This window comes from Pinus tabuliformis, chromosome 1_1 (genome assembly GCF_031772625.1).
Source record: "Pinus tabuliformis cultivar Carrire ecotype Pingquan chromosome 1_1, CPIR1, whole genome shotgun sequence".
NCBI lineage: Eukaryota > Viridiplantae > Streptophyta > Pinopsida > Pinales > Pinaceae > Pinus > Pinus tabuliformis.
Genome location: NC_142297.1, coordinates 859,242,991 through 859,266,250, shown reverse-complemented (window position 1 = coordinate 859,266,250; position 23,260 = coordinate 859,242,991). Strand labels below are relative to the sequence as shown.

The 23,260-nt window shown below is 39.3% G+C and overlaps 2 protein-coding genes and 1 long non-coding RNA gene across 3 annotated transcripts in view; 1 reads left to right on the top strand and 2 right to left on the bottom strand.

Moving 5' to 3' along the window:
* The first annotated feature begins 380 nt into the window (after positions 1–380).
* LOC149216990 (uncharacterized) lies at positions 381–2,204 on the top strand. The gene is made up of 2 exons (XM_089390101.1): positions 381–470; positions 594–2,204. The coding sequence occupies exons 1-2, from the start codon at positions 381–383 to the stop codon at positions 2,202–2,204; spliced, it is 1,701 nt and encodes a 566-aa protein (XP_089246227.1).
* A 9,374-nt stretch (positions 2,205–11,578) lies between these two features.
* LOC149216989 (uncharacterized) lies at positions 11,579–15,222 on the bottom strand. The gene is made up of 10 exons (XM_089391300.1): positions 14,788–15,222; positions 14,084–14,161; positions 13,891–13,967; positions 13,503–13,788; positions 13,276–13,349; positions 12,937–13,044; positions 12,357–12,433; positions 12,189–12,264; positions 11,780–12,089; positions 11,579–11,639 (listed from the first exon to the last, which is right to left on the bottom strand). The coding sequence occupies exons 6-9, from the start codon at positions 12,955–12,957 to the stop codon at positions 11,802–11,804; spliced, it is 462 nt and encodes a 153-aa protein (XP_089247426.1). The 5' UTR covers positions 12,958–13,044; positions 13,276–13,349; positions 13,503–13,788; positions 13,891–13,967; positions 14,084–14,161; positions 14,788–15,222; the 3' UTR covers positions 11,579–11,639; positions 11,780–11,801.
* Positions 15,223–15,233: 11 nt separating this feature from the next.
* Positions 15,234–23,260, bottom strand: part of LOC149216988 (uncharacterized) — a 49,395-nt gene continuing 41,368 nt past the window's right edge. Inside the window, exons 4-7 of the long non-coding RNA XR_016250615.1 lie at positions 16,411–16,484; positions 16,094–16,154; positions 15,460–16,003; positions 15,234–15,349 (exon numbers count right to left, since the gene is read on the bottom strand). This is a non-coding gene — a long non-coding RNA (uncharacterized LOC149216988). The remainder of the gene's footprint in view (positions 15,350–15,459; positions 16,004–16,093; positions 16,155–16,410; positions 16,485–23,260) is intronic.

The window sequence follows — 23,260 nt, the reverse complement described above, 5'->3', positions numbered from 1 at the left end:
GAGGGCTAAGGCAAGGCTACCCCCGTCGCCCTTGCTTTTCCTGTTGGTTGCAGAAGGCTTGAGTCAGCTGATCCAGAAAGCTAAAAGGGAAGGCTGTGTAACAGGTTTGGAAGTTGTTGTTAACTGTTTCATTTCCCACCTTCTTTTTGTAGATGACATCTTATTGTTTACTAATGGAAACATGAATGAAATCAAGGAACTCAAAACCATTCTTGATCTTTTTATGAAAGCGACAGGGATGCAAATAAATTACAGAAAATCCCAATTAATACTGGAAGGCTTTAGTAGGCACGAGAAGAGCCAGATTTCTTCAATTCTTCCTTTTGATATGTACAATCTGGAAGATCCTTTCAAGTACCTGGGTTTTTGGTTGACGCCCAATGCATACAAGAAATAGGACTGGAACTGGTTGCTTGCTAAAATTGAAGCCAGAATTTTGCACTGGAGCTTCAAGTGGCTCTCAAGAGCAGGTAGATTGACCTTGATCAAATCTGTGTTATTAGCCATGCCGGTGTATTGGGCAGCTTTGACATGGGTTCCAAAAGGGATCCTCGAAAAGATAAGAAGGATTTGCAGTAGATTTCTATGGGCAGGCGCAAAAGAGAACTCTCGCGCTCCCTTGGGTCGCATGGGAGAAAGTGGTAAGGCCCAAAGATTGGGGAGGATGGGGGATTAAAAATCTCTCTGATTTCAGTCTCTCTCTGGCTGCCAAGTCCGGGTGGAGAATCATCAAGAATGAAAACCTGTGGACGAGAGTGGTGAAGCGAAAGTATATAGACCCTGTCCCTTTAGAAGAATGGATTAGGAACCCAATCAAGAAAGGTAGGAATGTCTCGGTGGTATGGAAAGCTACTGTAGAGGCTTTCAAGGTGATAGAACAAGGTCTGGCATGGCAGATTGGCAACGGAGAAAACCTGAGGATAGGAAAAGATCCCTGGGTTGGATGCAATGAAAATTTCACTCTCTCCCCGGGCCTGATCAGACATCTCGAATCCAAAGGCATCCTTTACTTAAACCAGGTAGAGAAAATCGGTTCTTCCACAATCTGGGGTCAAGCATGGAAATCTGGAGAAGAGCTAGATCTTAGACCCAACTGGTGGCAAGAGTGGAAGGTCTACACCCAAGAACTGTCCAGATCAAATGTAAGGCTAAATGGCAGACAAGGTCAACTAGTATGGGTTCACGCAGAAACTGGATCTTACGCTCCAAAATTCGGGTATAAATTCTTAATGTCAAAAAAAGGCTGGGAAGAACTGGAGTGGTGGGCAAAGCATCTATGGAAACTCAAGTGCCCAGCAAAAGCCAGACTATTCTTTTGGTGCATTCTTAAAAGGAAAGTCCCCACTTGGGACATCCTTCAAGCCAGATATAAGCAAGGACCAGGGAGATGCCCTCTGTGCAGATCCGATTCTGAAACAATAAAACATTTGTTTTTAGATTGCCCAACTGTTAAAAAAGTGTGGGTGGAGGTTGGGAACCTCATCCAAAAACAGGTTGTCTGGGAAGGGGAAAATCTTCCAGAAGCTTGGGACGCTTGGTGGCGACAGCATCCAGGAGGGAACCTGCGGAATCTGCCACCCATCATCTGCTGGGGGATCTGGATTGCAAGGAATAGATGCATATTTTTGGATAAAGAGACCCCTGTTGAGTCAATAGGGTTACAATGTACATCTATCTATTCAAATATTCCTAAATCAGAGGAGCAAAGAAATCCCAGACAGATAAGAGAGGAACAAATCAAAGAAGGTATTCCATGGGCCTTCTTTGATGGGGCTTCTCAGAACAACAAAGCAGGAGCAGGATTGATTATCCATCTAAATAAGAATCAGATCTTAAAAGCTTCAGTGGGTCTAGGAAATGGTACAAATAACTTTGCAGAAATGTCCGCCTTAAAGCTGCTTCTTTGTTGGCTCATTCACAGGAACATCTTCACAGTTCAGATATTTGGGGACTCTTTAAATGTGATAAATTGGGTTAATGGTCAAAGTAGATGTCAAAATTATATGCTGAGACCTTTATTAGAAGAAATTCTGAATTTAAATCTTTCATTTAATGTGTTTTCTCTATGCCATAAATTCGGGGAACAAAACTCTTCAGCAAACAAACTTTCTAAGGAAGGTTTGCAACAGGATTTGGACAGCTGGAGAATAGCAGAGGAAGACAGTGGACTGATTCGTGTGTCGGATCAGCCTCCTCATTCCTAGTTTCTTTGTTTTTTTCATGTTTAGTGCATCCACAGCTGTGTCCTTATCAGACTAAAACTGTTAATGGTTAAATGTTTTTTGTACCTTCATTTTATATCTATCTCATGTTTGGGTTGCTTTCCTCTATGAGGAGACCCGGGAATAGATATGTGGCTGGGACCTCTTCATGGCACCACTTTTTTGGACTGTTATCAGTAGCTTTTTTGCTGAAACGTGAGCTGAAAATCGAGGCTCAAGCTCACATAAGGCTTTTTAAAAGCTTTTGTGTGACAGAAAAGGCAACTCCTGAGCTACAGAAGCTCTATGATCTTTCATATAGCAATCAGATTGCCCAGGCATATACAATGTAACTTTTTATTTTCTCTATAAAAAGTTCGCTTTTTTCTTTGGAAAAAAAAAACTACAATCCATTTATTTTCCCTACCATATCTCGAAATTTATATATTTTCTAAACTAGATGTAATTCTACTAGAATAATGGAGTTAATGTCATCATAAGAGAAATAATTATTTTTCTAAGAGGTATCTAATCATATTTAAACATATTGAACACCCAAAATCCTAGGGGCCACCGAGCAGTAGTGTTGTCTATTAGCACAATGGTTGATTGGTTGAAGGGTCAATATCCTTGCTTTCTCCCTAGGGAACATTGTGTGCGGGTGTGCGTGTTTGAACACCAAAAATCCTAGGGGCCACCGGGCAGTAGTGTTGTCTATTAGCACAATAGTTGATTGGTTAAGGGTCAATATGCTTGCTTGCTCCCTAGGGAACATTATGTGTAGGTGTGCGTGTGATGTGGTGCAAGAAAGAATATAAATATAAACATACCATTTGATGTATATATCAAGCCACTAATTGAGTGGTACTACCTAAGAACCATGCTAAAAGGAGAAAACATTAAGCAAACAAATAATAGTAACACTATTTTGTTGGAAAACAACATGGCTCACCCATCCTTTGTGTTGCATCTACTTTGTCTAAGATATCTTTTCCACTCGACCATCCAAGACACAACAATTATAGTCACTCACTACATAAAGTAATATTAAATATGAGATAGCAAATAAACCACAAGAGCTTAAATAACAAATATACAAAATGATGAATCTGCCCTCCCTTAGCTAATATTATAGCAGTGGCAATCATGAACAATAAGCCCTGAAGATGTGAACCCTAATATAACTTTTTCATTTCTTTCATATCAAAATTCTAGGAAAAAACTTGAATCTCACACCAATGAAAAACATCATACTACCGCAAAATATTCAATGTATTAAAGAATAATCATGAACAATAAGCCCTGAAGATGTGGACCCTAATATAACATTTTCATTTCTTTCATATCAAAGTTCTAGGAAAAAACTTGAATCTCACACCAATGAAAAACATCATACTACCACAAAATATTTCAGTGTATTAAAGAACAATTGTATTCATAGGAGGAAAGTATGGCTCACTGTTAAAATTGGCAACTAGGGCCAAACTCGTTGTGGGTCATCTTATTTATGGCAGCTGATATTTTTCTTGGATTCCTCTCTTCGAGAAGTGTAGGATTGATCTAAAGATCATCCAATTCCGACATGTATTTATGGAGATATTAATTTATTTGTATTATTGACAATTTGTCAAGGTCGGTCAGCAACCAAATTACCCCAGCTCAACCTCAACATGGCATTATAAATAGAGGAGGCCTCAAATCATTTGTCGCACTCACTTCTCTCATGATCTCTCTCCATTTGTTTCGGTTTGGTGGCAAGAGAGGTCAAGAGGGAGAAGCCCTAGCCGCAGGCGAAGAGGAGACTAAGGGAGAAGCCCTAGCCGCAATTCAGATGTGCCCTAGCCGCAGTCAAGGGAAGGCTCCTTTCTGTTGTCTAGAGGAGCTCCAATCTGCTGTCCAAAGGGAGCCCTAATCTGCTGTTAAGTAATGCCCTAATCCGTTGTCTAAGAAGGCTCTTAGACACAACTAAAGGAGACTCTAATTCGCTGTTAAGGAGAGGCCTAATCCGCAGTAAAGGGAGGCCTGATACGCAGCAAAGGAGGCTCTCATCCACATCAACAAGAAGGCCCTAATCCATAGCTTGAAGAAGGCCCTATCCGCAGTTCAAGAGGCCTAATTCGCAATTAATGAGAGACTCTAATCACAGCAAAAGAAGGCTCTTATACACAGCATAAAGATGCCAATAAGGACAGCGTTGAATTTCGGTTGTTGTAGATGATATCATGGTGAAAGAAGCATGGTGACAACACAGTGATAAGGGTTGTTCCTTAGGACTGTTTTCAAGGTTGATAAACCACAATCATAATCTGCCCTAGACTAAGATCAGATCAGAATATGTATACAGTTGGGTGTTAGAAAGTGCTGACAGTAACACTGAGTCCTTGTAGGACTAAATACTGTTGTGTTGATATTACTGGTTGCTGCTTGTTTGAGGATCATAGGCCTAACCTGTTGCTGGGCTATTCCGCATGCCATAGCCAATAGCATACGTTGTTCTATCAGTCTTGGACAGCGTGGGACATTGCTGCCTTGAAGGCCTACATTATTGACTATGTGAAGGATAAGGACTAAAGCAGTGACAGCTAGTGCAGCAAGAAGACAATAGCATTCTGGGAGTCAAGGTTGACCATGTTTGGTGCCATATGAATGATCTTCAGAGGAAGATTCAGTCATGTGTGACCAACATTGTTTTCTCTGGTCCAGTCTTTACTACTGCTGTCATAAATATCAGTCTTGTATATTTGTACTATCTCTCTCTCTCTGCTGAACTATTGAAGAATATAAGAAGAATTGATCAAAGGTTTCCCCACATTGGGGTTTGTCCCTGGCTGGTGCCACATCTTGTGCCCTCTTGTCTTGGCTTGTCTTCTACTGTTTATGTTTATGTTCTATTTGCATTTTACTATCATGTTGATGTGATTGCTAATCTGGATATTGATATTGAGCTAATACGAAAATTGAAGTAAATTGCTCCAAGCATAGAGCATACCAAAATTTAACATGGTATCAAAGTTGAGGTGAAGACAAAGCCCAAGCAAGAGTGAGAGCATCACCGAAGACAGCTGGAAAAATCAAAGGCTCAATCGGTTCCTCATCCCACTTCTTCGTGAAAAGTTTGACTATCACAAATGGAAGATGTCTCTTCATCTGATATTGGAAGAACAAGAAGTGTTGGATTATGTGAAGGGTAAAATCCCTGAGCCTCCATCAAATGCACCCGCTGCTACAAAGAACAAGTAAACCAAGGGTGAATTCAAAGCGAAGAAGATTATCAGAGATTCCATTGACAAGCGTTGGGTGGCTTACATCTTTGATTTAAACACCTCCAAGGAAATCTACGACAATTGGTAAGCATGTTCAAGGTTAGTGATGCAAATCAAATTTTGTTCCTCAAAAATAAGCTGAAAGGATATTAAGAAGGGCAAGGACGAGGATATTCAATCCTACTTCTTAAGGATCACTGAGATCAAGAATGATCTTCTATCGATTGGAGAAGGCATTCCTGACAGGGAACTTACTATCACTACTCTTGGAGGGCTCCCACCCGAGTGGTATATATTAAAACCACTATTCTCAATAATCATCGAATTCTGGGGTTTGAAGAATTGATGTCGAGATGCATTCAAGAAGAAACTAGGATGGTGGAGCAAGAAATGCCTTCTAATAGAGGCAACCCTACTGCTTTCTCTGCTCATGCCAAAAGGAGAAATAATGCAGGGTCTAAAGGTCATTTCAATGGAAAGCCTGGATCTAAGGGTGGAAGGAAAGGCAGGTGCTTTGCTTGCAATAAGTTTGGCCACTATGCGAGGGAGTGTCCAAATAGAAGGGACACATCACATGATGATGATCACAATCATTCCAGGGGCAACTTCAATAACAATGATCGAAGGAATGACAGGTACAATGGCAAAGGAAAAAGGAATGCGAGACATCAAGGAAATGGTCAACCCTCCAAGAAAGTAAGGAACTCCAGGTATGAAGAATCAAATGTTGTTTCTAACAAGCAAAAGGAGTATTATCTTATTTCGGCACTCTCCACTACCTCTCTTCCGGACACTGGGAAATTGGCTTATTGATAGTGGTGCTTCAAGGCACTTCACTGGATTCAAGGAAACTCTCTCTAATCTGATAGAGAAGGAAACAAACTTGGAGATTATTCTTGGAGACGATGCCACCTATCCCGTAAAGGGTGTAGGGAATGTTACCTTTCAATTGAATCAAGGTAACACGATTCATTTACAAGAAGTTCTATATGTACCTGATCTCAAGAACCTATTGTCCATTTCGGCAATGGCAGACAAAGATTACAAGGTGGCATTCATCGATGGAAAGGTACGTGCTCGGAAAAGGAATTTTAAATATGCTTTTACTCTTGGGTTCAGTGTTGGCACTTTGTATCAAGTTACAGGAAGTCCATTGGGGACCATGTCGTGTGACTCATCTCTTCAATGGCACCGAAGGTCTGCCCATCTTCATTGTAAGGCACTACCCAATGTGAGACAGATGGTGACAGGGATGCCTGAGTTCAAAGAAGAGCATGAAGGTATATGTCCAGGATGTACCAAGGGAAAACTTACAAGTAATAGCAAGACCACAGATGTGGAACAACCCGAGAGGCTTGAGGTTCATGATCAGGAATCTCATATAAGCAGGATGAAGAAAGCTCTCTATAGTTTGAAGCAAGCACCCCGGACTTGGTATGAGAGGATTGATAGCTATCTGATGAAGTTGGGACTCACTGGAGTGAAGTCGATCCGAACCTTTACTTTAAGGTTAAAGGTGATAGATCTCTCATATTGGTGCTTTATATGGATGACCTCTTTCTGACAGGTGCGGACCCTCTCATTTACAAACGTAAGAGGGAGTTGGATTCCGAATTTGGAATGGTGGACTGCAAGCCTGTGACTACCCCGATGGAGCTTAACTTTAAGAAGTTATGTGGTAGTGTTTCCGGACCTGAATTGGGAAATGCATCTGAGTTTCGTCAACTCATAGTAGCATTGATGTTCTTGGTGAAATCCTGTCCAGATATATGTTTTACAGTGATCACATTGACCCAATATATGGTTAAGCGCATCATTGGATTGGTGCCAAGAATCTTCTGAGATATCTTCAAGGCACAATCACTCATGGACTGAGATACACTGTCGGAAATGTGAGGCTACATGGTTATTCTAATATTGATTAGACAGGCAGTGTGGTGGATCGCAAGAGCACTTTTGAGTGTTGTTTCTCTTTGGGTTCTGCTTCGATATCTTGGATGCGCAGGAAGCAAAAGTCGGTTGCTTTGAGCACCGCTAAGGCCGAATTCATAGCTGCGAGTATGGCCTCCTGTGAATTTGTTTGGTTGAGGAAGCTCTTCAGTAAGTTGTTTGGACACGTGCTAGATACCATCATGATCCTTTGTGACAACCAAAGTGGGATTCGATTGCCAGAGAATCTCATGTTTCATGATCACTCCAAGCTCATAGACATCAGGTACCACTTTATCCGGGATATGGTACAGCAAGGAGCAATAAGGCTCCTTCACATTGGGTCTGATGAGCAAGTTGCCGATATTCTAATGAAGCCCCTGGGAAAGGTCAAATTGTTGACTTTCCAAAAACGACTAGGAGTCTTGGAGAGACCCTCTCTTAAGCGTCCTATATGATATGGATATTGAGCTCTAGGAGCTCCGGTGGGCATGGGGTACTTCTTGAAGCGATGAAAAACCATAGGGTGAGTGGTTCAGCCTTCCCCTAATGGTTTGCTACATAGGTAGGATGAGTGGTTCATCCTTCTCCTGCTGAGACACAATCATAGGGTGAGTGGTCCATCCTTCCCTTAGTGATTTGTTGTGTACAGGGTGAGTGGTTCAGCCTTCCCCTGGGATACCCCATGGCAACATGTAGGCAGGATGAGTGGTTCATCCTTCTCCTGCTGAGACATCCTACCCATGCAGTCTGGGACTCATGGGAAGTGCCTCTCATCTGGCAAATGAGCAAGGAAATGAGGATAGGGACCATAGTACTACCGATGGACACATCGTGTACTACCGTACTCCCTATGCTAAGATGATATTGATCTAGGATCAATTGGAACTGACTTCGGGTCAGTAAGAGTGGTATGAGACACTCGCTTTATTTGGAACTAATTTCGGATCAGTAAGAGTGGTATGAGACACTCTTTATTTGGAACTGATTTTCGGATCAGTAAGAGTGGTAAGAGACACTATTGTACTCCCTATGCTAGGATGATATTGATCTGGGATCAATTGGAACTGACTGCGGGTTAGTAAGAGTGGTATGAGACACTCGCTTTATTTGAACTAATTTCGGATCAGTAAGAGTGGTATGAGACACTCTCTTTATTTGGAATTGATTTCAGATTAGTAAGAGTGGTGTGAGACACTCTATTTGGGACTCACTTCGAGTCAGTAGAGAATGGTATGATACATTCTCGATCACTTCTTCTTCTTCATAGTTCAGCAGAGCAGTGCATTGATGGCAGAGATAGTATCGACTGATAAATAGATTAACCGATGGAGTTCTCCCTAGTTGAGAGCGAGTGTTAAAATTGGAAACTAGGTCCAGACCATGGTTTTAAGAAACGGCCGTTTCGAAACCAAAACGGCCGGGTTGATCCGAGCCGGCACCTCAAACATTGAAACGGCCTTTGGAACAGTCCGGTCGGCCGAGTCATGGTTGTCTCGGCCAACTCGGCCGTTTCCATACTAACTCAGCCGAGTCACAAATAGTGGCTTGTAACACTAGTAAAACAGCAATTTAACAATTTTTTAGTGATTTTTTAAGGTGTTTGCTGATTGGTTTGGACTCCAATGTGTTGTATGAATTAGTTAAATGTTATTTAGGGTCCATTTCCCCCTCCCAAACCTATTTAACACGCTGAAATGCTCTGTACTATTGATATGCTATTCAAATTTCATGGTAATGTTAAATTCTTAAAGTAAAAGTGGCATTCTCCTTAATCTTCATTTTCATCCTTTTACTTAAATTTTTAACATTACCATGAAATGACTCGGGATGTTTGAGAGTGGTTTCGGCCTCATTGGATTTCATACGGAGAAAGTAGAATTTTAGATTTCATTCAAAATCCAGCAGACTTATCAATTTTTCAGGATTTCAGGATTTCATGATTGCAATGTTTCCATTGACTTTTTTCATGTATTAGGGTATGGAACTTGTATTTAATCAAGAGCACCAATCCCTCTATGTACTTTGATGTTAGTGACATTGGTTGTCGAAATCCTCTGGGATTCGCTCCCAAACCAAGAGCTTCTTAAAATGTCGCTCCCGCTCCCGTTTTCGCTCTCGCTCCCCACTTTCGCTCCTACTCCCAAGTAATACTGAGCCAGTTGATGTTGGCAACTCTAGCAGTAGCCAATAGTACTGGTCACAGACTTTTGTTGTAGAGGCCATTTATAGCCTTCTTGGTTATGTGTTTTTGTTTTGATCTCTATATCATCATCGTGTATGTATTGGACAATGCATTGGGTGCCATTTTGATATAATGGATATATTCATGAGCCTACTTTGATCATATGTTGTCTTCTATCTATATTCTAATGTTGTGTGTTTGGAAACATGAATGAAAATCTTTAAAATTATATGTTTTTATAAAAAATAAATATTTAATGTATTTTTTACAATGACCGAGTCATTGAAATCGAGCCGTCCGAGTCGATATCGAGTCGGAGTCGGAGTCGACCCTCGGCCGAGTCGGAATCGGAGTCGGAGTTTTAAAACATTGGTCCAGACTCCATGTGGGTCATCTTATTTATGGCTGTTGATATTTTTCTTGGATCCCTCTCTTCGAGAGGTGTAGGATTGATCTAACGATCATCTCATTCTGACATGTACTTATGGAGATATGAATTTATTTGTATTATTGACAATTTATCAAGGTCGGCCAGCAACCAAATTACCCCCAGCTCAACCTCAACATGGCATTTGTCACACACACTTCTCTCATGATCTCTCTCCACTCATTTGCGTTTGTTTGCAAGAGAGGTCAATAGGGAGAAGCCCTAGCTGCAGTTCAGATGTGCCCTAGCCGCAGTCAAGGGAAGGCTCCTATCCGTTGTCTAGAGGAGCTCCAATCTACTGTCCAAAGGGAGCCCTAATCTGCTGCCAAGTAATGTCCTAATCCGTTGTCCAAGGAGGCTCTTAGACGCAGCTAAAGGAGACTCTAATTCGTTGTTAAGGAGAGGCCTAATCCACAATAAAGGGAGGCCTGATACGCAGCAGATGAGAGCCAAGAAGGCCCTAACTCGTAGCTTGAAGAAGGTTCTATCCGCAGTTCAAGAAGAGGCCTAATTCGCATTTAAGGAGAGACTCTAACCACAGCAAAAGAAGGCTCTTATACACAGCATAAAGAGGCCAGTAAGGACAGTGTTGAATTTCGGTTGTTGTAGATGATATCATGGTAAAAGAAGCATGGTGACAACACAGTGATAAGGGTTGGTCCTTAGGACTGTTTTCAAGGTTGATAAACCACAGTCATAATCTGCCCTAGACTAAGATCAGATCAGCATATGTGTACAGTTCGGTGTTAGAGAGTGTAAAGTTGAGTCCTTGTAGGACTAAATACTGTTGTGTTGATATTATTGGTTGTTGCTTGTTTGAGGATCATAGGCCTAACCTGCTGCTGAGCTAGGTCGCAGGCCATAGCTAGCAGCATAAGTTGTTCTATCAGTTTTGGACAGCGTGGGACATTTTTGCCTTGAAGGCCTACATTATTGACTATGTGAAGGATAAGGACTGAAGCAGTGACAGTTAGTGCAACAAGAAGACAACAGCATTTGGGAGTCAAGGTTGACCATGTTTGGCTCAGTTTGAAGATCATCTTGTTGGCGCCATATGAATCATCTTCAGAGGAAGATTCTGTCCTATGTGACCAGAGCATTGTCTTCTCTGGTCCAGTCTTTACTACTGATGTCATAAATATCAATCTTGTATATTTGTACTATCTCTCTCTCTGCTGAACTATTGATGTCATAAATATCAATCTTGTATATTTGTACTATCTCTCTCTCTGCTGAACTATTGACGAATATAAGAAGAATTGAAAAAGGGTTCCCCACATTGGGGTTTGTCCCTGGCTGGTGCCACATCTTGTGTCCTCTTGTCTTGGCTTGTCTTCTACTGTTTATGTTTATGTTTATCTGCATTTTACTATCGTGCTAATGTGATTGCTAATCTGGATATTGATATTGAGCTAATAAGAAAATTGAAGTAAATTGCTATAAGCATAAAACATACCAAAATTTAACACTCACCCATCCTCTTTCCCACATTCATAGCATGTATAATGCATCAAAGAACAATTGTATTTTGTAGGAGAAAAGTATGGCTCACTCATCCTCTGTCCCACATTCATAGTATCTCTAGTGCATCTTCACCACTTGATCTTTGTTGGTTGTACAGTTGTAGTTGTTCCCTACATAAAGAAGATCAATATAGTTGATTATGAGAGCACAGATAAAACATATAATAAATTGAATAGCAAACAAATGGAGCTACAAATTAACAAAAGATACTTTTAAGTGAAGTGCATTGCATATAGGTATGTTGACTCACCTTCATTAATAGGTACTAACTTTCATTTTCTCTGCTTGTTTCCTTCATTTCCTTTTCCACACCCAACGGACGAAACCAAGACCAAATTATAAAAAACAAGGGAGAACAAGTAGAACAAATCCAATAAGCGAAACCAAGACCAAACTACAAAAGTGAGGGGAAAATACAAAACAAAACAAAGGAAAAAGAGTACAACAAAAAGCATGGCCATGCTTGAACTCAACAAAACAAAACATGCAAACAAGAACCAAAGAAAAAATTCCAAACATCCCCTCTGCACATCATATCTCTTGCAATGTGTTGTCCTCCACTGAAAGGAAAAAAGTGGGTTGAATAACGTCAAAATACACAGAGTTAGTAATGATAATCGTATTTCAAAACCAATAATTATTCATAACATGAAACACACCTCACTACACTTTGTTTTATAAAGCTGGACATTCTCTTTTGTATTCCACTTGCTTGTGCTCATCAGAACAAGCCACCTACCACAGATACAAAATATAAGATATTAGAATAATTATATAAGTTAAACTAGAGAGTTGAATGAAATAATTAATCATAATAAGAAACACACCTTTCTTTGAGATTGTTATATAAAAGGGGAGAGTCCATTTTGTATTTCACATATTCATGCTCTCTGGAACAAACTATCTGCAATAGATACATAATAAAACATTAGATTTCTAATAAAAGTTAAATTAGAGAGTTTGAAGGCATGAACTTGTTATACAACTTAGTTCGAGTCGATTTATATTCCATTCTATATCTCAAAAAACAATAAAAATTTCTAAACTAGATGTACTTCTACTCGAAACAATGCAAACATTGTTTTCGTAAGAGGTACATTTTTTCGAAAAATGAATCTAAGCATATCTAAACATATTGAACACCCAAAACCCTAGGGTCCACAAAGCGGTAGTGTTGTATGTTAGCACGATGGTTGATTCATTAGAGAGTTAGTATGCTTGCTTGCTCAACCTTACCCGTGTCCTCTATAGGGCACGTTGTGTGGAAGTGTCTATATGATGTGGAGCAAGAAAACATACAAACTTAACGATACCATTTGATATATATGTCAAACCAATAATTGAGTAGCATTACCCAAGAACCATGCTAGAAGAAGAAACAGTGTTGCAAACAAATAAAAGTAATACTTTTTGGTTGTAAAACCACATGAATCACCCATCATCTATGTTGCATATACATTGCTTAAGGTATCTTCTCCACTCGGCCATCCCAGACACTACAATTGTAGTCTCTCACTGCATAAAGTAATATTATATATGAGATCACCAATAAACCACGAGAGAAATTGAATAACAAATATACGTTGTGACATTGTGATAAATTAGTCGTACACATACCTACTTTCCCTTGACCCATTAACAAGATCATACTACCTTGAAGCTATGACAAAAGGATAAATCGTTGTGCAAACAACAAATATTTCAGTGGATTAAAACACAATATTAATATGTAGGAAAAAATTATACCTCACTAATCATCTGCACTACGTTTGTAGAATCTCTAAGGTGTCTTCACTACTTGACCTTCATTGACTATACAACTGTAGTCACTCAGTACACAAAATGGATCAATATAGTTGAATATGAGACCACATATAAAACATTTAATAAATTGAATAGCAAGCAAATGAAGTCGTGAATTAGCAAAGGATAATTATTAGTGAAGTGCATTGCATATAGTTAAGGTGATTCACCTTCATTTATGAATGATAACCTCCATCTCATCCCTTTCATTTTCTCTCCTTGTTGTTTTTCTTTCCCTTTCATTTTCTCTCCATGTTGCCTTCCTTTCCTTTGAAACACCCAACAAACAAAACGAAGAAGACCAAACTACAAAAAATGCAAAACAAAGGAAAACAAGTACAACACAAAGCATGGTCATGCTCAAACTCAAAAAAAACAAAACATGTAAACAACAACAATAAAATATTACAAACTCCCCCTTTGCGCATTATCTTTACTACAGCGTCCTCGCCTCCGCTGAAAGGAAAAAAAGTGGGATGCATTAGGTTAAAATACAAACATAGATAGTAATGGTAAGCATATTTCAAAACTAATAATTATTCATAATAGGAAACATACCTACTCTAGAGTTTGTTATATAATGATAGACACTCCATTTTGTATTCCACTTACTCATGCTCACTAGAACAAGCCATCTATAGTAGATAAATAATAAGATATTAGAATCGTTATATAAGTTAAATTAGTTAAATTGGAAAGTTGAACAGAACAATCAATCAAATATGAAACATACCCATCTATCGAAACATACCCATCTTTGAATTTTGTTATATGACGAGGGATAATCCATTTTGAATTTCACATATTTATGCTCACTGGAATCAACCATCTGCATTAGATACACAATAAAATATTAAAATTCTAACAAAATTTAAACTAAAGAGTTGAAGGCATGAACTTGTCACCCAACTTATTAATGCAATAAAATATTAAAATTCTAACAAAATTTAAACTAAAGAGTTGAAGGCATGAACTTGTCACCCAACTTAATTCCAATCGACTTATATTTCATGTTATATCTCAAAACATATAAATTTTCTAAACTAGATGTAATTCTACTACAAATAATGCAAACAATGTTATCATAAGAGAAATCATTCTTTTTGTAAGACGTATCTAAGCATATTTAAACATATTGAACACTAAATATCCTAGGGGCCACAAGTCCGTAGTGTTGTATATTAACACAATGGTTGTTTGGTTGACCACAATGGTTGATTGGTTGAAGGGTCAGTATGCTTCCTTGCTCAACCTTACCATCCTCCTCTCTAACGCAAGTTTTGTCGGAGTGTGCGTGTGATGTGGAGCAAAAAAGCATATAAATCTAAACATAACATTTGATGTATATGTCAAACACTAATTGAGTGGTACTAGTCGAAAATTATGTCAGAAGGAGAAATATTCAAACAAACGAATAATAATAACACTATTTTGTTGGAAAACAACATGACTCACCCATCCTCCGCACTGCATCTACATTGCCTAAGATATCTTCTCCACTTGAATCTCTCAAACACAACAATTGTGCTCACTCACTGCACATAATAATCTTATATATGAGATTACAAATAAACCAGGGGAGCTTAAATAACGAATATATAGAGCGATGAATTAACCACACAGAGCTTAAATAATGAATATATAGAGCGATGAATTAACCACACACATACCTACGCTCCCTTGGCTAATATTATAGTAGCAGCAATCATGAACAATAAGCCCTGAAGATGTGAACTCCAATATAATTTTTCCATTTCTTTCCTATCAAAGTTCTAGAAAAAATCTTGAATCTGATACCCATGAACAAGATCATACTACCTCGAAACCATGACAAAAGGATGAAACAAATATTTCAATGTATGCAAGGACAATTATATTTTGCAGGAGAAAAGTATGGCCCACCCATTGTATTTTGTAGGAGAAAAGTATGGCCCACCCATTCTCTATGCCATGTTGATAGAATGTTTAGTGCATCATCACCACTTACCATTGTACACTGTAAAATTGTAGTTGTTCACTACATAAAGAAGATCAATCTAGTTGATTATGAGAGCATAGATAAGACATATAATAAATTGAATAGCAAATAAATGGAGCCACAAATTAGCAAAAGATATTTTGACTCACCTTCATTTATGAACAATAACCTCCATTTCCTCTGTTTACTTCCTCCATTTCTTTTTATGCACCCAACAAACGAAACCAAGACATAGCTACAAAAAACATGAAAAGAAAAGGCAAAACAAAGGAGAACAAGTACAACACACCCAACAAATGAAACCAAGACCAAACTACAAAAAACAAGGGAAAAAAAAAAGGAAAACAAAGGAAAACGATTTCAACACAAAGCATGGCCATGCTCAAACTCAAAAAAACAAAACACGCAGACAAGAACAAAGAAAAGATTGCAAACATCCCCTCTGCACATCTTCTATCTAGCAATGTGTCGCTCTCCTCTGCTAAAAGGAAAAAAAATGGGTTGAACAAGGTTAAAATACACACACCGCTAAAAGGAAAAAAAAGTGGGTTGAACAAGGTTAAAATACACACAATTAGTAATTGTAAGCATATTTCAAAACCAATATTTATTCATAATAGGAAATGCACCTCCCCTAGTGTTTGTTTTATAAGATTTTGTATTCCACTAGCTCGTGCTCATCAGAAAAGCCATCTACAATAGATACCAAATAGGATATTAGAATTGTTATAAAAGTTAAACTATAGAGTTTAACACAATAACTAATCGTAATAAGAAACACACCTTTCTTTGAAACTGTTGTATAAAGGGGGGGTCCATTTTGCATTTCATGTATTCATGCACTCTGGAACAAGCCATCGACAATAAAGACATTAAAATATTAGATTTCAAATAAAAGTTAAATTAAAGAGTTTGAAGGCATGAACTTGTCACGCAACATAGTTCAAGTACATTTACATTCCATTCTATATCTCAAAATAATACAAATTTTCTAAATTGGATGTACTTCTACTAAAAATAATACAAATAAGATGTTAGAATTGTTATAAAAGTTAAACTATAGAGTTTAACACAATAACTAATCGTAATAAGAGACACACCTTTCTTTGAAACTGTTATATAAAAGGGGGTCCATTTTGTATTTCATGTATTCATGCTCTCTAGAACAAGCCATCTACAATAAAGACATTAAAATATTAGATTTCAAATAAAAGTTAAACTAAAGAGTTTGAAGGCATGAACTTGTCATGCAACATAGTTCGAGTACATTTACATTCCATTCTATATCTCAAAATAATACAAATTTTCTAAACTGGATGTGCTTCTACTAAAAATAATACAAATAATGCTTTCACAAGCTAGGTAATTTTTTTTAGAAAAAGGAATCTAAGCATATCTAAACATATTAAACACCCAAAATCCTAGGGTCTACAAGGCGATGGTGTTGTATGTTATAACGATAGTTGATTGGCTGAAGGGTCAATGCTCGACCTTACCCACCTCCTTTATAGGGCACATTGTGTGGGGGTGTGCTTGTGATGTGGACAATTCCCCACAATCTCATATTAAAAGATAAGTACTTTATATGTTTCTTCCTTTTATTGCTCATTTTTTTTGACAACATCTTGTCTTTGTATCTTTTGCTTGGTTATAATCATTTCTTCCATGACTCCCTAATGAGGGTTGCAGGTACATCGTAAAGGCTACGAAGGCTCTGGCCGCAAATGGAAGCATCGGGAAAAACGAAGCAAAGTTTGTGGCAAGAGGACTCTCCCAGGATTGAGCTATGCTGCTAGAGTGATTTTTGTTCAAGAGGGAGAAATTGTACCAACATCTAGAACTAGGATAGATGAATGAAAGTGCTCCTAGTTCAGAGGGAGTAGGCAGTACAACAAGTTTGAAGGATGTCATGATGGAGAAAATTGTGTTGAAGAGAATTCAGTGGTGACTTCCAAATAGATCTACAAGACCAAGTATGCGGTAGTTGGCAACATAGAGAAGTGCAAAGCGGGATTCGAGGATTCTCCCAGAAAGTGGGAGAGAACTATGAGGAGATATTTGATCCAGTTGTTAGGTACACTTCTATCAAAACTATTATTTCTACCCCTTCTATTGTGGGTTTGAAATTACATCAGGTAGATTTGGAGATTGCCATCCTTGATGGAGTAATTGAGGAGAAGTGTACATAAAGCTCAAGGCTCTGAGGTACATGAAAGGAAATCACATGTCTGCAAACTAAAGAAAGCTTTGTTCGCACCTCAGGCATGGTATTCTTGGATTAATGGATATTTGACGATTCTAGGTTGATCTTGTTATCATATAACTTGCTTCTGACAAGAATAGAAGGAATCACGTGACAAAGGGAGTAGCATTGATGGGAAGATTTGCTTCCATGATAAGAGGGGCCAAATTCCACTTTGGGAAAGCTCGTATGATGGAGATGATTATTGCATTGGTTACTTCTTTTCAAAAGGTCCAAAACTAATATAAATATCATCTCATTCGAAGAAGCAAAAGCCCAATAAATGTGTCTCTTCACCCGCAGCGAAGTGTATAAATAGAAGAGACCTCACACCTCATTTGGACATCACACATTCTTCTCTCTTCATCATATTGGTTCGTACAGCTTGGGCATATTCTCTCTCTCTCACACACGTGCAACTAGGAGGACAATTTATGGGCTAAAACAGAACCGAATTTTACATTGTTTGACCAACATTGACCGAGGTTGTTTTCACCAAATTTAACTGCGATTTTGAAGGCCAAATTTTGGTTTCACTAGGCCAAATTCTTTGGCACAAAAAATGAGGAATTTGGGGTTGTTTGACCACAGGGTTGGTTGTTGTTTGACCGAGTTTGACCAGAGTTGTTGGGACTGTTTTGGGTTAACTTTGACCTTTGTTAGAGGCTGAATTGGACTGCCTTTAACCGAGTTGCAAATGGGGTGTTTTGATGTTGCTTTGACTAGCGTTAACTTTTTGGTTAGCGTTGAAGTTTTATTACAATTGACTTCAGAATTTAACAGGGTTGATTTGACTTTGTATTGGGCTAGTCTATTTGACTTTTGTACTCTCTCTCTCTCTGTTGAACTATTGAATAATAATAAGAATATTTGATCATAGGGTTTTCCCCACATTGGGGTTTTTACTGGCATCTGCCAAATCTAGTGTTCGTTTGTCTTGGCTTGTCTTCTGCATTTGTTTTTATGTTCTATCTATATTTACTGTCAATGTGAATAATGGTTAATGTGATTGCTACTGGATATAATTGGATATTGTTATTGGGTTGTTAAAGGAACATTGAACTAAATTGTGCTAAGCATAGAACATACCATTGTTAACTAAAATTAACATGGTTTCAGAGCTCAGATGAAGACAAAGCCCAAGCAAGAGTGAGAAAAGCAATTGCTAAGGGAAGCTATTGGACAAGAATTTAGAGCTAGCATCAATGACAACGACATCTTACTTCAAATCTGAGGACAAGCTTAAGGACAAATTTGATTATCATGCATGGAAGATGTCTCTGGATTTGACTCTGCAAAAACAAAGTACAAGAAAGGTGAGGTCAAAGCTAAGAAAAATATTGTTGATTCTATTCACAAGCCTTTGGTTGCCTATATTTCTGATTTGGAAACATCTAAGGAGATGTATGACAAACTAGTTGGGATGTTCAAAGTAAATAATGCAAACCAAGTTCTCTTTCTCAAGAAAAAGTTAAAAGACGTCAAAATGGATAGAGGAGAGTTCTTTCAATCCTACCTCATGAGGATTACCGAAATCAAGAATGATCTCCTATCTATTGGAGAAGTTGTTGGTGACAGGGAGCTCACTCTTATTGCAATTGGAGGCCTTACAAGAGAATGGGATGTGTTTAACACTACCATCCTCAACAAGGATAGGATTCGGGATTTGATGAATTGTTGGCTAGATGCACTCAAGAAGAAATAAGGATGAGGGAAAGAGATAAGCCCTCAAATGGAAATAAACCTACCGCTTTCTCCGCTCATGCTAAAAGAAAGAACAATGTTGGTCCAAGAAAACAAGGTCAATGGTTTAAGTCGAGATTCAAAGAAGGAAGAAAAGGAAGATGCTTCAATTGCAACAGGTTTGGCCACTTTGTTAGAGAGTGTCCTCACAAGAAGGATACTCCAAGGGATGATGACATAACCACAACAACTACAAAGGAAATGGCAATCAAAGGAACAACAAGTTCTTCAACAAAGGAAAGAGGAAAGGAATGCTCCCGTTGCTCGATATGGAAATGGTCGTCCTCCCAAAAAGTCAAGAAACTCCAGGTATGAAGAAACTAATGCTGTAGATAAGCAAAAAGAATTTTATCTTATTTCTACCCTCACCGCCGCCTCTCCTCCGAATACATCCGCCTCTCCTCCGAATACATTGGATCATTGATTGATTAATAGTAGCCTTAAGGCACTTCACTAGGTGCAAGGAGGCCCTCTCAAACTTGGTTGAAAAGAAGACAAATTTAGAGATTATACTTGGGGACAATGCTAACTACCCCGTGAAAGGGATAGGAACTGTCACTCTTCACTTAAATCAAGGTCAAACCCTTCATCTACAAGAAGTATTGTGTGTACCTGATTTGAAAAAGAACCTGGTATCTATTTTTGTGATTGAATACAAAGGTTTCAAGGTGACATTCGTTGATGGGAAGGTTCGTGTTTGGCAAAGAAAAAATCTAGATGCATCTAGGAAGAAAGGAACGTTTGTGGGCTATAGTGAAACTTCGTAGGCATATAGAATCTATGTATTTGGTCAAAGAGAAGTGGAAATAAGTCATGATCTCACCTTCGATGAAGATTATGCCCTTGGGAAAGTCCAAGATCTTCCTATCCCTGGGAAGGATAATGATAATGATGTAGGAAAGAAGGATGAATCTCCGAAAAATGATCTAATGCCCGATGTTGAAGGTCTGATGGATCCCATTGATCCACCTCCTCGTGAGCCCTCTACTTCAAGAAAAAGACCCTTGTAGCTCAAAGATACTCTTGAAGATGTTGAGAGACATCTTGCACCAAGGTGGACATTTTGTGAAAGCAAGAAGTCGAACAGGTACCAAGGGTACTTAGCTGCTATGAGTACCATAGTTCAATCTGAGCCATGCACATTCGAAGAAGCCATGAAGCACCAAGTTTGGAAAGATGTGATGAACGAGGGATATGAGTCGATCATGAAGAATGATGTCTGGGATGTGGTTCCTATACCCAAGGACAAGTCAGTGGTCACTTCAAAATGGCTTTACAAAATCAAACATGGAGCTGATGGAGTGTTAAAAAGCTCAAAGCCAGGTTCATTGCTCAAGGCTTCTCTCAAGAGGAAGGAGTAAACTATGACAAAATATTTGCACCGGTTGCTCGATATACCACTATCCGTTCAATTATAGCTCTACTGCCTCTCAAGGATGGAGCCTACACCAAATGGATGTCAAAACTGCTTTCTTGCATGGCTCGCTAAAGGAGGAAGTTTATGTAGAACAACCTGAGGGGTTCAAAGTTCAAAACTGAAAGACACATGTATGCAAGTTAAAGAAAGCCCTCTATGGGTTGAAGCAAGCCCCTAGGGCTTGGTATGAGAGGATTGATAGTTATCTTATGAAGTTGAGTTTTACAAGGAGTGAAGTTGACCCGAACCTATACTTCAAGGTTAAAAAGCACAAGACCCTCATTCTGGTCCTTTATGTGGATGATCTCTTTCTAAGAGGTGATGACCCTCTCATTTATCAATGAGAGAGGGAATTGGCTTTCGAATTCAAGATGAAGGACCTAGGACTGATGAACTACTTCCTAGACCTTAAGATCTGGCAAAAGCCAGGTGAGATTTAAGTTGCTTGAGAGATGTGGGATGGTGGATTGCAAGTCCGCATCTACTCCGATGGAACTCAACTTCAAGAAGCTATGTGGAAGTGTTGTTGGGCCCGAATTAGCGAACCCTTCCGAGTATCGACAACTTGTGGGGGGGTTGATGCTCTTGGTAAACTTTCGTCCTGACATATGCTTCATTGCAAACACGTTAAGTCAATTTATGGTCGATCCTCATCACAGACATTGGATTACTGCCAAGAATCTCTTGAGATATCTTTGTGGCACAATCAACTATGGTTTGAGATACACTGCTAGGAATTTGTGGTTGCATGGATATACATGTGCTGACTGGGTTGGCAGTGTGTTGGATCGTAAGAGCACGTTTGGATGTTGCTTCTCATTGGAATCTGCTTCAATATCTTGGATGAGCAGGAAGCAGAAATCGGTTGCTTTAAGCACTATCAAGGAGGCCAAATACATTGTTGCTAGTATGCCCTGTTGTGAAGTTGTTTGGTTGAGGAAGCTTTTGAGCGAGCTATTTGAGCAAGTGTTGGATACCATCATGATATCCTGCGACAACCAGAGTGGGATTCGTCGTTCAGAGAATCCCATGCTCCACGACCGCTCCAAGCACATTGATATCAGGTACCACTTTATCTAAGATATGGTTCAATGCGGAGCAATAAGGCTCCAACACATCAAGATGGATGAGCAAGTCGTAGATATCCTCACGAAGCCTTTGGGAAAGGTCAAATTCTTAACATTCTGAGAGACTTGGAGTTGTGAAAAGATGCTCCTATGAGGGTCCTACATGAGTTGGACACTGAGCTTTGGGTGCTCTTGGGGGCTTGGGGTACTTCTTGGAGCTATGAACGACCATAGGGTGAATGGTTCACCTTCCCCTAGTGGTGCGCGATGTACAGGGTGAGTTGTTCACCTTCCCCTGTGATACCCCATGATGGTTGACATGTGTGTAGGGTGAGTGGTTCACCTTCCCCTACAATTGACATATGCATAGGATGAGTGGTTCACCTTCACCTATGGCATATAAGCAGGGTGAGTGGTTCACCTTCACCTATGCCATATGAGCAAGATGAGTGATTCACCTTCTCCTGCCAATGCCCCAGCATACATCCTACCCATAGAGTCTGGGACTCATGGGAAGTACCTCTCATCTGAACCATGAGTTGGGAAAAGTGGTTAGGGACCATAGCACTACTAATGGACGCATCAAGTACTATCGTACTCCCTATGAATAGGATGCATGGTGTTCAACAACTTGATCTGGGATCATTTGAGGTTCTACCTCTGGACTAACAAAAAGTCGGTGGAGAGTGGTAAGGTCATATGACTCACTCTCGATCACTTCTTCATTATTAATTCATGGTTCAGCAGAGCAAAGCAGAGATGACAGAGATGGTACATGACAATAGGATGGCATAATGATGACAGGTGGAATTATCCCTAGTTGAGAGGGAGTGTTAAAATTGGCAACTAGGGCCAAATTCCACCTTGGGACAACTCATATGATGGAGATGATTATTGCATTGGATTCCTCTTTTCGAGAGGTCCAAGATTGATATAAAGATCATCTCATTCGAACAAGCAGAAATGTGATTTTGAATTTATTCTCTCACATGTACAAATTGTTCAAGTCGGCCTCAACATAATGTAGGCTCAAGAAGCCCAATAGATGTGTCTCTTTGCCCACAACAAAGTGTATAAATAAAAGAGGCCTCACGCCTCATTTGGACATCATTCACTCACACATTCTTCTCTCTGTTCATCAGATTAGTTCGTACAGCTTAGGCATCTTCTCTCTCTCACACACATGCAGCTAGGACGACAGAATTTCTGGGCTAAAACAGAACCGAATTTCAGACTGTTTGACCAACGATGACCGAGGCTATTCTGACTGAATTTGACTGTGGTTTTGGAGGCAGAATTTCGATTTCACTAGGTCGCATTCTCTAGCACAGAAATTGAGGAGTTTGGGGTTGTTTGACCTGCACTGACCGCAGGTCTATTTGACCATAGGGTTGATTGTTGTTTGACCAAGTTTGACCAGAGTTGTTGGGATTGTTTTGGGTTGGCTTTGACCTTTGTTGGAGGCCGAATTCGATTGCCTT

Excerpts from the sequence above, each read along its gene's own strand:
- LOC149216989 (XM_089391300.1), bottom strand. The coding sequence starts at position 12,957 with ATGTGGTTTTACAACCAAAAA. Across the intron at positions 12,265-12,356 it reads TATAACAATCTCAAAGAAAG|GTGGCTTGTTCTGATGAGCA; the intron begins GTGTGTTTCTTA and ends TATCTGTGGTAG. Across the intron at positions 12,090-12,188 it reads ATAAAACAAAGTGTAGTGAG|TGGAGGACAACACATTGCAA; the intron begins GTGTGTTTCATG and ends TTTTCCTTTCAG.
- LOC149216990 (XM_089390101.1), top strand. The coding sequence starts at position 381 with ATGCATACAAGAAATAGGACTGGAACTGGTTGCTTGCTAAAATTGAAG. Across the intron at positions 471-593 it reads CAAGTGGCTCTCAAGAGCAG|GCGCAAAAGAGAACTCTCGC; the intron begins GTAGATTGACCT and ends TTCTATGGGCAG.